This window comes from Carcharodon carcharias, chromosome 7 (assembly GCF_017639515.1).
Source record: "Carcharodon carcharias isolate sCarCar2 chromosome 7, sCarCar2.pri, whole genome shotgun sequence".
NCBI classification, from domain to species: domain Eukaryota; kingdom Metazoa; phylum Chordata; class Chondrichthyes; order Lamniformes; family Lamnidae; genus Carcharodon; species Carcharodon carcharias.
The window spans coordinates 127,714,806-127,727,095 of NC_054473.1; the positions used below are offsets into that span (position 1 = coordinate 127,714,806).

The 12,290-nt window shown below is 39.0% G+C and overlaps 1 protein-coding gene across 1 annotated transcript in view; it reads right to left on the bottom strand.

The window, feature by feature from the left end:
- LOC121280248 (leucine-rich repeat-containing protein 36-like) overlaps positions 1-12,290 on the bottom strand; it is a 49,482-nt gene that overhangs the window by 13,171 nt on the left and 24,021 nt on the right. The window contains exons 6-8 of the mRNA XM_041192051.1: positions 11,237-11,394; positions 8,834-8,882; positions 2,205-2,569 (exon numbers count right to left, since the gene is read on the bottom strand). Coding sequence (XP_041047985.1) covers positions 2,205-2,569; positions 8,834-8,882; positions 11,237-11,394 — 572 coding nt within the window. The remainder of the gene's footprint in view (positions 1-2,204; positions 2,570-8,833; positions 8,883-11,236; positions 11,395-12,290) is intronic.

Genomic DNA, 12,290 nt, shown 5'->3' on the forward strand with positions numbered 1-12,290 from the left:
ATCCTCCAAGCTTTTGTTTAAGTTCAAACCAGGCAAGTCGACTCTGATTGGCTGAGGCATTGCCCTGGAGAATGTATCAGGGAACAGTTATTCCGCAAGCTTTAGTTTAGTTGAACAAGGCGCAAGCTGGGACATATTCTTTTTGTTTGCAGAGGACAGGGCCCTGCATATGAATGTATGTAGCTTCTAGCAAGCTTAAGTGAGCCACATTGCGAGCCCAACTGATGATCTTAAATTGGCTTTTGGTGTAATTCTTAACACACTTGGGATTTTCTGTGTCCAATCACGGAATCACATCTAATATTGGAAACTATGTTCTGAACTTTGCAAGCATGGACTGATTGAGTACGGTCAGTAATCTGCCTGTTGCGAACAGCCAAAGGGATGTGCTGTTTGATACGATCCACCAGTCGTTGGGATGTATGGCCTACATACCTGGCATCATACTGGCACTGAAATTCATATACTACATTACTCATTTGTATGGTAGACAGAACATCTTTTGGCTTGACAGTAGCATCCTGTCAGTGGAGAATACCACCCGTGTTGTACTGCATAGTAGCAGCATGAAACGGCTAGCTCCAACTGTTGCTCAAATTTTTGAGACACCTTACCCTTCCAGGAAATCTGAGGTACACTGGGCACTTTTCAGGACCAAACATGGTATCTTAGGCCCATTCATGAGTTGGCATGATACAAAGTAAGCAATGATCTGATCAGGATTGTCATTATCCCACAGAATAGCTTTGATGCGCCGTATTTCAGTATCAAGCTTGCACAATGAACAAATGGCTGGGCCCTATTTATGAGATTGCCAATAAGGCCAATCTTATAGCATGGAGTTGTAGGAATCCCAATGTGTATACTGACCAGTGAAGGTGGGCTTGCAGTACATAGTGGAGAATCCATTAGCAGATTTTTCAACTAGCATGTTAGGGAAAGGCAGCTCATTAGATGGTTCCATTTCAAAGGTGAATTTGAGCGCAGGGTCTTTTTTCATTCGTTCATGGGATGTGGACGTCGTTAGCTAGGCCGGCATTTATTGCCCATCCCTAATTGCCCTTGAGAAGGTGGTGGTGAACTGCCTTCTTGAACCACTGTAGTCATGGATGGACCCCATTGAGGTGTGTAAGGAAATTCTTACACAGCTGCAGATTCAAATATAGCAAATGTATCACCTTTTTGTCGGAAATATGCACGGGGTAGGGGGATTAAGGATCATTCCATCGAAGACCTGTTTCTTGTGGAAACCAACAAAAATGTTAACGAAAGTTGGGCCTGGAGAGGATCCCATGGCAACACCATCTATTTGGGCATACATGCTCATTAAAGCATATCGTTAAAGCAGAACTCAACTGCGCAGGTTGCCAAGATCGTAAATTCAACAAATACAGATTCAGACAATGACAGCACATCAAGATTGCCATGTGATGCAGCACAAGTGTCTATGGTTTCCTTGAGTAGGCTAGCAATGTTGAACAAGCACATGGACACAGCATTGCTATTGATATGCAAGTCTTGTACATTCTCGCGAAGATGAACGAATCCTTCACCATGTACTCAGAATTGGTTCTAGCAACTCAATCAACCATTTGGCCAATCCGTGTCATGCAGAATCAGTCATAGATAAGATAGGGTGTAAAGGGACATCACTTTTGTGTGTCTTGGGCAGCCCATACATACATGGACACAGTGAACCATGAGAATGAAAACATGCACCACTCCTTATGGATGCTGACCAACCTGCTCTGAGGTCTTTCAACATTTTCTGTTTTTTGCATATAAAGCAAAGAGTCTAAGGAAGTTAATTTAAACAGAGAGAATTTACATTCATATAGCACTTATCATAAACTCAAAACATGCCAAAGCATTTCATAGTTAATGAATTATTTTGAGGAGTAGTCACTGCTGCAATTTAGGGAAACCACTAGAATTAATTTGGCCTGAGGATTGGGCCGTATGCTTTACAGGTTCCCATTTTCCTGGTGGCAAAATTTCCAAGTTATAGCGAAGTCAATGATGAGAAACATGGTGGTGGTAGGCATTGTGGTTTGAGGTTTATGAACAAAGTTAACTAATATTTTGAATGTTTCAAGTCTACATAACCCTATATTGATCCTCTAATACTGGAAAAAACGTGACTGTATAGAGACAAATGCATCCTGGAAAAAATAATTTTGAGGCTAATAAGCAGAGTTTATTACCTTTCTATCATAACTCAGCTGCGTGCATGATAGTGAACTTAAGCTGCTTGTTTTCTTCGGTTCTAATTTAGACTCAAAGTTTTCCACATTGGCTGTAGTTAGTTGCGATCTTCTCTCTGAGTTCTTGTTGGCTGTAAATTCTAAATTCATATGCTCCGTAAAGCCCCTCTTTGAACTATTGGAATAAAGGGATGTAAAAGAGCTGGCAGGTGATATCAAACTTTGCCGATCGAGTAAGTGGTCAAAAGATGAAGTTCCATGACGTGGTAATAAGCCACTAGAAGTAATTTTTGATCTTTGACTGTTAGCACCATCATCTACATGGCTATTTTTTCTGCTTCCAAATGTACTATTTGTTTTCAAGTCTGGGCAGATTAAGAAAAAAAATGAGGGAAAATCATTACCAGATTCCTTCATCTCAATTCATTTTATAGCTCAATAGACACACTGGGATATTCAGTTTACCCTAAAAAAAGCACTATGCCCCCCATTTTTCTTTCTTAAATATGAATTTAGTGGGACAATGCAACACATTATTGCATTGAGTATTAGAATCTCTGTTACCACAAGCATACTTGAGGCACTTCGACTTTTGCTTAATCATTTTTCAATCAATGCAAAACACAGAATTCAGTCGAGATACTTTTCCAGTGTTGGTGCTACTGATGTGGTATATTAAAGAACAATCACCCACACCTCCTCCCACCCCAACAAAGAGCATCACGTTGCATCAAGTGAAGAAAAACAAAAAAACCCTAGATTACTGTCAGACGTAGAAAAATTCTTACATCTATGTTTGGAATAAAGTCTTCACTTTCACCAATATGTTGTGCGAATGTCAACGTTGTTACAAATAATCATAGCTTAACTGTAAATATCAGTATAATAATAGAAACTATAGAAATACATAAAGTTTATTAAAATACTATTGATGTATTAAAATAAAGTAAACTGAAAGAAAATTAAAAACAACACAACAATCAATGGGCCAGTAAAGGAGTAAAACTAAAATGTTAGCATTAGTACTACCTGAATTCAATTTAAACAATCTATCGTTGTTCATTCCAATGCTTGCTTTATCTGTCTGATAGTTTAAATAAGAACTCTGAGGCTCCTGGGTGGACTGATAAGTCTTTGTATCTGTGTACGGTTGCTTGTGATAATCATGTGATAATATACTGTTTGTGTCAATATTTGTAGAAGAATCTTTCATTAAGGAAGTATCTGTGTAGTTTGTAAGGTTTCTTTCCCTGGTCTGAAGCAAGCTTTCCTTATTATACCCTGAAGAATGATCATATTGTAAATCTGAATTCATAGAATTTTTCTGGGTATTGGTCTCATCTGTACACGAATCCAGTATTTTATCTGAAAATGTTACTCTGAATCCTTCCCTGGGTCGATTACAAACACTTTTCCCAATAGAACGTAGAGAGGAACGGGATGGCGAATGATAAATTTTATCACCATCTGAAAGACAAATGCATTTCAATAAAACCTTTAATCTTTCTACAACTAAAACTGTCCTTAAAGTATTACCATTATATTTTTAGAATGCATTGCTGAAGTCTTAACCTTAGACTGTCAATAGCTTTAGGAAAACTGAATTCCGAGATGACTGATTTTATTATTTTTTTTTAAAAATCATGATGATACCGAGAAAAAACACCACTATCATAATTAAGTTATATAAACACAAGGAATGGTTAGTCCAAAAGTAAAACTAAACACTCGTGAAAGAATTTTAAATAATAAAAATATTGAAATGACTATTTCTGCTTCCCCTGATACTTTTTTACTTGCCATTCTCTAGCCGTTTAAAATGTTAACTTTTAACATTACATCTAATTACAGCAGTAAGGAGGGATGACATCTTAGAAGGCTCCTCAAATGAAGCCATATGGGTAGAACTGAAAAACAAAAAAGGAGCAATCACATTGCTGGGACTGTACAGTTAAGAGGGAAATAGAAGGGCAGATGTGTAGGCAAATTTCAGAGAAGTGTAAAAATAATAGGGTAGTAATAGTGGGGGATTTCAACTTCCCCAACATTAACTGGGTTAGTCATAGTGTGATAGGTTTAGAGGGAGCGGAATTCTTAAAATGCATCCAGGAGAGCTTTTTAAACCAGTACGTAGAAGGTCCTACAAGAGAGGGGGCGGTCCTGGACTTAATTTTAGGGAATGAAGCCGGGCAAGTGGTAGAGGTATTAGTGGGGAAACATTTTGTAGATAGTGATCACAACTCTGTTAGATTCAAAGCTGTTATGGAACAGGACAAGGATGGGCCAGAAATGAGAGTTCTAAATTGGGGAAAGGCCAATTTTAATAAGATCAGATATAATTTGGCCAGAGTGGACTGGGAGCAGCTACTTGTAGGTAAATCTGCATCAAAGCAGTGGGGCTCATTCAAGAAGGAAACAGGGAGAGTACAGGGCCAACATATTTCAGTAAAGACAAAGGGTAGGACCAACAAATCCAAGGAACCCTGGATGTCGAGGGATATACAGGATTGGATAAAGAGAAAAAGGGAGGCATATAGCAGATACTGAAGGCTCAAAACAGCGGAAACCCTAGAGAAGTATAGAATGTGTAGGGGGAAACCTAAAAAGGAAATTAGGAGAGCAAAAAGGGGGTATGATAAAACATTGGCAGGTAAAATAAAAGAAAATCCAAAGTTATTTTACAAGTACATTAAGAGTAAGAGAATAACTAGGGAAAGAGTAGGGCCCATTAAGGACCAGAGTGGTAATTTGTGTGTGGAACCAGAAGACTTAGTTAAGGTTCTAAATGAATACTTTGTGTCTGTATTCACAAGTGAGAGGGACGACATGGGTATGGAAATCAGGCAGAAGCACTGTGATATAATTAAATAAATTAGCATAGAAAGGGAGGAGGTTCTAAGTGGGCTGGCAGGCTTAAAAGTAGATATATCTCCAGGCCTGGATGAAATGTATCCCAGACTATTGAGTGAGGCAAGGGAGGAGATAGCAGGGGTGCTGGCAATAATTTTCAATACCTCTCTAGCCACAGGAAAGGTGCTAGAGGATTGGAGGACAGCCAATGTGGTACCATTATTCAAGAAGGGAGGAAGGGATAATCTAGGGAACTACAGGCCAGTCAGTCTAACCTCAGTGGTGGGGAATCTATTGGAAGCAATTCTGAGGCATTGAATTGATCTACATTTGGAGAGGCAGGGATTAATCAAGGACAGTCAGCATGGTTTTGTCAAGGGGAGGTCATATCTGACCAATTTGATTGAATTTTTCAAAGAGGTGACCAGGTGTAGAGATGAGGGCAAAGCATTTGACGTAGTCTACTTGGACTTCAGCAAGGCTTTTGATAAGGTCCCGCATGAGATAATGAAGGTAAGAGCCCATGGGATCCAAGGCAATTTGGCAAATTGGATCCAGAATTGGCTGAGTGGCAGGAAGCAGAGGGTGATTGTCAAGGAGTGTTTTTGTGACTGGATGCCTGTGTCCAGTGGGGTTCCACACTGTTGGGTCCCTTGCTGTTTGTGGTATTTATAAATGATTTAGACTTGAATGTAGGAGGGTTGATGAGTAAGTTCGCAGATGACACGAAAATTGGTGGGGCAGTAAGTGAGGAGGATTACAGGAGGATATAGACGGGCTGGTCAGATGGGCTGATCAGTGGCAAATGGAATTTAATCCAGATAAGTGTGAGGTGATGCACGGGGGTGGGACAAACAAGGCACGGGAATACACGATGAATAGCAGGACCCTGGGAAGTACCAAGGATCAGAGGGACCTTGGTGTGCATGTCCACCAGTCCCTTAAGGTAGCGGGATAGATAAGGTGGTTAAGAAGGCATATGGGATACTTGCCTTTATTAGCCGAGGCATAGAATATAAGAGCAGGGAGGTTATGCTGGAACTGTATAAAATGCTGGTTAGGACACAGCTACAGTATTGTGTGTAGTTCTGGAATCCACATTATAGGAAGGATGTGATTGCAGTAGAAAGTGTGCAGAGGAGATTTACCAGGATGTTGCCTGACTCTGGAGAGTTTTAGTTATGAGGAGAGATTGGATAGACTGGGGTTATTTTCCCTGGAACAGAAGAGATTGAGGGGGGACATGATTGAGGTGTATAAAATTATGAGGGTCATAGATAGGGTAGACAGGAAAGAGCTTTTCCCCTTGGTCGAGGGATCAATAACCAGGGGGCATAGATTTAAGGTAAGGGGCAGGAGGTTTAGAGGGGATGTGAGGAAGAATTTTTTCACCCAGAGGGTGGTTGGAATTTGGAACTTACTGCGTGAAAGGGTAGTAGAGGCATAAACCCTCATAACATTTAAGAAGTATTTGGATGTGATTTGCGATGCCATGGCATACAAGGCTATGGGCCTAGTGCTGGAAAATAGGATTAGAATAGTTAGATACTTGTTTGACTGGCGCAGACTCGATGGGCCGAAGGGCCTTTTTCCGCGCTGTAGACCTCTATGACTCTAGCCAAATGCTCAGTATTGTGCATTTTATAATCTTTTATCTTACCTTTATCCCACTTTAATTATTTTTCCACTTTCCTGCTTGAAACCTAATTCTCCTCTCCCAATCCCCATTTTAAAGTGGGATAAATGTTATGGTAATTTGATTGGCTAAAAAGATTCCAAAAGGCATTTCAGTATCAAAATCATGAAAAAGCTGCCAGTGAAAACAAGGCCATCACCTTGACAGTGCCAGAAAAGTAAACTTATACTTAGTATTTAATAAATTTAAGTTGAATATTTGCCCTATGAAAATAAACACATTTGTTTGGGTTGGTTTCAGTATTTAACAGGGCATGCAATTCTTCATTTGTTTAAAAAGTTATCTGAACTGTGCAAGAGTATTTCTGTTATTGTTTTGTTAAAAGTTTCAATTAACAAAAGCTATCCACAAGTCCCATTCATAAGGCAGGTAGGAAAACCACCAATCAGCAATAAGCAAACATCGCAAATATAACCCAAATTAAAACCAAAATACTGCAGATGCTGGTGATGTGAAATAAAAAACAAAAATTGTTGGAAAAACTCAACAGGAATAGTTCTGAAGACGAGTCATGTTAGACTTGAAACGTTAACTCGGTTTGTCACTCCACAAATTCTGCCAGGCCTGCTGAGATTTTCCAACACTTTTTGTGGTAATAATTTGAAACCAGCAAAAATCAAAAAGGAAACTTCACAATTAATATCTTCATGCTATTTTCACTCAATGCATTATTACAGTTAATGTGTGCAGCTAAAATTAATATTAAACATTATACAATTTTGGGGGGTAATCACAAAACTTATCCATAAAATGTGGCACTTAATGTCTAAAGAATGTTTCCAGTGTTTAGTGTGGATGTTAAAGATCCCATTTCACTATATAATTCGGGAGGTTTCCTGGTGTTCTGACCAATATTGCCCCAACAATCAATATCACAAAGAACAGATATGAGACCTTGCTGTGCACAAATTGGGTATCATACCTTACCTTCCAGTCACTGCACTTCACACCTAGTTGTATATTAAATGTGATAAAATATTATATAAAAGCAAGTTTTTTATGCCATTAAATTAAAACGAAGAGCTAATGGCATTTTAGATGATTTTTGTGCATAATAATGTTTGCACTGAAGTTTGGGGGCAAATACTTTTAAGCAGCATTGATGCTGTGCTCGGACACACCAACCGGAGTGGACCTATAAATACTGGATAATAAAAGCAAAATACTGCTGATGCTGGGCATGTGAAATAAAAACAGAAAATGCTGGAAAAACTCAGCAGGTCTGGCAACATCTGTGGAGAGAGAAACAGAGTTAACGTTTCGAGTCCAATTTGACTTCTTCATGACTGAAGATGCTGCCAGTCCCACTGAGTTTTTCCAGCACTTTCTATCAATACTGGATCATTGATAGTAGAAATATTTCCCTTGTACAATATTACAATGATACAGCTTCAGCAAAAATTATCATCCACAAGTAAGGAAACAAAAATAGAATTTAGAACCATATAACTGCAATGAAGGAGGAAAGACTTTGAACAAAGAATAATTAAATAATGTACTTGAACCTTTAGAAAATACTGAAAATCTGTAAAGGAGGAAGACCATTAAAATATATAATAAAAAACAGAACAAGTAGTCTTTGGAGGCTCATGAGGACCAAAATTAATTGCTTAAGAAAAAAAGAATAATTAAAAATAATTATAAATATCATATCTGTGAATCCTTGTATCGTTCTGTATGGGTCATGTGATATATTTCTATATTGCAGTGGTGAGCAAAGTACTATTGTGCTTTCTAATGTTTAGGGCCTGCTACATACAATCCAAGCACACCATGGGCCCTGTACTACCTGTAAGCAACACCATGGGAGATGTGCTAGTATTTTTAAGTATATATACTGCTCTATGAAACAGCAGAGAGGTGCAGTGGTTCTCCACAGATTGTCACTTCTTGAATTTGAACCCACGGACACAAAGGTGTGAAGTGCACTTCTTGCCTTGAATAAACAAATGTGGTGTCAACAAATATACAAACCTACACTTTTAAGAGTTTTTATTACCAGTAAATAAATAATGAAGCTTACATCCAAACACTACATTTCAGCATAATACTTGGACTTGCTTAGTAAAGTCCAAGTATTTACCTTCATCGAGATAACTGTGATATTGTCCACTTCTTGATTGTTCAATCTCCTATGAAAAATAGATTTTTTGGTTCAGGTATAGCAGGTTTAAATGATCATTCTTCAACATTGTGTTATCATTACAGATCCATCTTTATGTGTACACAGATAAACAAATTTAATCTGCACATTGTTCTAAACTGTTCATGTGCATTTCAGGTCAGCTAAAAGCAAAGCATAAGAACATGTAAAATCATTTTTTCCCTTTTTTTGCTCTTTCAGAAGTTAGCAGAACTAATGCTGGAGAGAGAACAGTAAATAAGATACCATCCTCTATTGGAATGATTCAGCATTCATAGGCCTCGAAGTCTTTCCTCACTACTTTTTCCACTTGTAAATTTTTTTGAGATTGTTACTTTGTTGCCTTAAGATTACTTGTACTCCATCCCAGTAAGGAATAATGAACACATCAATCAACTAAGCAACTCAGCATTGGCATTTACTACACCATAACTGAAATTATTCTCAATGTAATTTGAATCATGTTATTAAAAATGCTACAAACGTTAAATTATCACTTGCACTCCTCAGGTACACTGCCACTGTTACATGTAACCCATAACTAACACTTTACAAAATCAAGTGTCTTGCCATGTACTTAAATAAAGAGAGCAGAACAAATCAAAAGTCCCATTACTACGGAAATCAACAGGACTGTTTCGTGTTGAATCTAATCTTTTAATATATAATTTAAAAACATAAAAAATTAGCTGTTTGCTCTGGTCCTAATTATTTAATAACGACTGTTGTAGGTAAGGTAGGGTTGCAAGGACTGCTTTGGGTCTCACCATAGGAAAAGAATGCTATTCCCACTGATGAAATCCATGACTGGTGTTTACTAAGCAAGTCCAAGTATTATGAAATGTCATGGTCCCCTGAGCCTTAAATTAATGAAGAATTCCTCCAATTTGAGAACCCTATTTGGTCACTATTTTTTCCATTAAATCCATGTCAAATTAGAAATAGATTCAAATCTGAATGTTCCACATACAGTCATACAACTCAGCAGTCTGTTCCATTAGACTTTGCAGCAACATTAGCATTCTGGCTTCAAGGCCTGGATCTTCTGGTCAGTGTGTGGGGGTGGGCCCTGATCGCTGACGTGTAAAATGACGCATGGTGACGTCGGGTGTGCGTCCCGACGTCACCACGCGTCATTAAGATCTCCAGTTCACCAGGCGCACACCGGAGTCGGCTGCGTGCCCGCTGAACTGTCAAAGGTCTATTAAGGCCATTTAAATATCACTTAAAACAATTAACAGGGCTGCCCACCTAACTTTAAGGTTGACAGGCAGGTGAAGAGCCCAGGCGACCTTCGCATTTTTCATGAAACCTCATCGACAGGCAGGATGTGGTTTCATGAAGGTTTTTAAAACTTTAATAAAAAGTTTTAATAAAATTTATAGACATGTCCCAGCTCATGTGACACTGTCACATGAGGGGACATGTCCAGATAATTTTTTGAAATCTTTTATTCACCTTTTCACAATGAAATTAAACTCCCTGAGGCAGCTCCGTGCCTCAGGGTGATTTCTGCGCTCTTTCGTGCTCTTACCCAATAACTCCTGGAAACTATAATACTGACCCCCATGCCCCCACCCCTCAAAACGGAGACTCACCACTGAACCCCCTGAAAACCAACTCCCCACCCCTCCGAGAACCCCCCCAACTAACCCCCCAACCACCACCGACTACCCACCGACTACCACCCCACCCCAACCACTCTCCCAACATCCTGACTACCCAAGGACCTCCCCGACTACCCTCTGGATTCCATACCCCAACCACCCCACTCTACCCTCCCGACACCCCAACACTCAAATGACACCACCCTCTGACCACACCCCTGCTATGATTGCCACACCTCGGAAGTTCTGGCCAAGAGAAATCTTTCAAACAGAAGTCTCAAAATGGAAATAATAACATGCTAACCCACTGACTCATGTTCACCTAAAAATCTAATAGATCTACAATAAATCTATTGTGGTCTAGATTGAATGGAATTATCCAAGTCCCTGTACACATCTATTCTGATAAATAATCACAAGTTTCGATGCATTTCTATACTAGGTCTTCTATTCTTTTGGCTTGTCTTTCATACACGGGGCAGATTTTTTTAATGAGTTATACACACACACACACATACACACACACACTACAAGCTGAAAAAACTGACAAAAATCACAAAATTCAATAACTTTTGAAAGGTGACAAAATACACATGGAATACCAGAGTTGGAAATTCATGGTGATAATTATACATTTATTTAACTGTTTGTTTATAAAGATTACTACTTTAAATTGGACAGTTAAAGAACTATTGTAAATAATATTTTCTTGTCGGTATTTAAAAAATAAACCTACCATAGTGTCTATGCTCATCTTGCTCGATGTTTCATTTTCTCTCACCTCCTTCATGTCCCTGGTAGAATAAAGAGATGGTAATGGAGGCCGACTGCACAAAGATTCTTGACGCTCACTCATCTGCTGGAAGTCATGAGGTGCCCATCGTTCCTTCAACTCTAGAAAAAACATTTTTTTAAAATTATTAGAATTTCAGTGGTATAAGCAATTTTAAATATTACTCAGGCTATTGCACTAGACAACCTCTTTAAGAACATATGACTGGCAGATAAATGTATATTTGAGTGACAGAGAATGGATTGTGGAACACTCCACTTGGAATGTATGATGTAAATTTAAAGCTCTTCCTATCAAATATCTTAAGTCAAAGTACCATGAATTACTGAATGAACTGTTGAATAACCAACCTGAAATTTTTTTTCAAATTTATCAGTCCGGAAATACATTGTGTATGATTTTTGACAGAAATCTAACAGTAATTTTTAAACATGCTGGTTTGCAACAGAACTAGTTCTTCTTTGCCAAGTAATAGTGCAGCATTTTAAAAAGAACCTAGTAATGTCTGATATTTAATACACAAATTGGGATAGATTTTTCGACTTCCTGCCAGGATCCTGGAAATGCGATGGTGCTGATGAACTTGAATTTTTGTCTTTATTTCCCAGCCAGCAGCAAGTCAGGATGGAGCTGTAAGGCCTGCAGAACAAGGCCACAGCCAGAGGGAGAGATTGCAGTGATGGGGAGCAGGAAGATGGGGTAAAGTCGATGTTGGGCTCATCAGATACAAGACAATAGTGGAGATGGGGAATTGGGGAAATCACGTATGATGAGGGGGAAGAGATAATCGAGGCTGGAGAGAAGTTGAGAGGGGTGATTATTAGGCCATTGGGTCACAGGGAGGCAGACAGGTTAATTACTGGGAGGAAGACTGTAGCAGGTTTGCTCAGGGGTGAGAGAGAATGCACTCTTTCTCCTCCTGGCCCACAAGCAATGCAAGAAAAGCGCTTACCTGCTGAAATCTCACCATTCCTGCCTCCCTTCAGCTGCCGGGTTT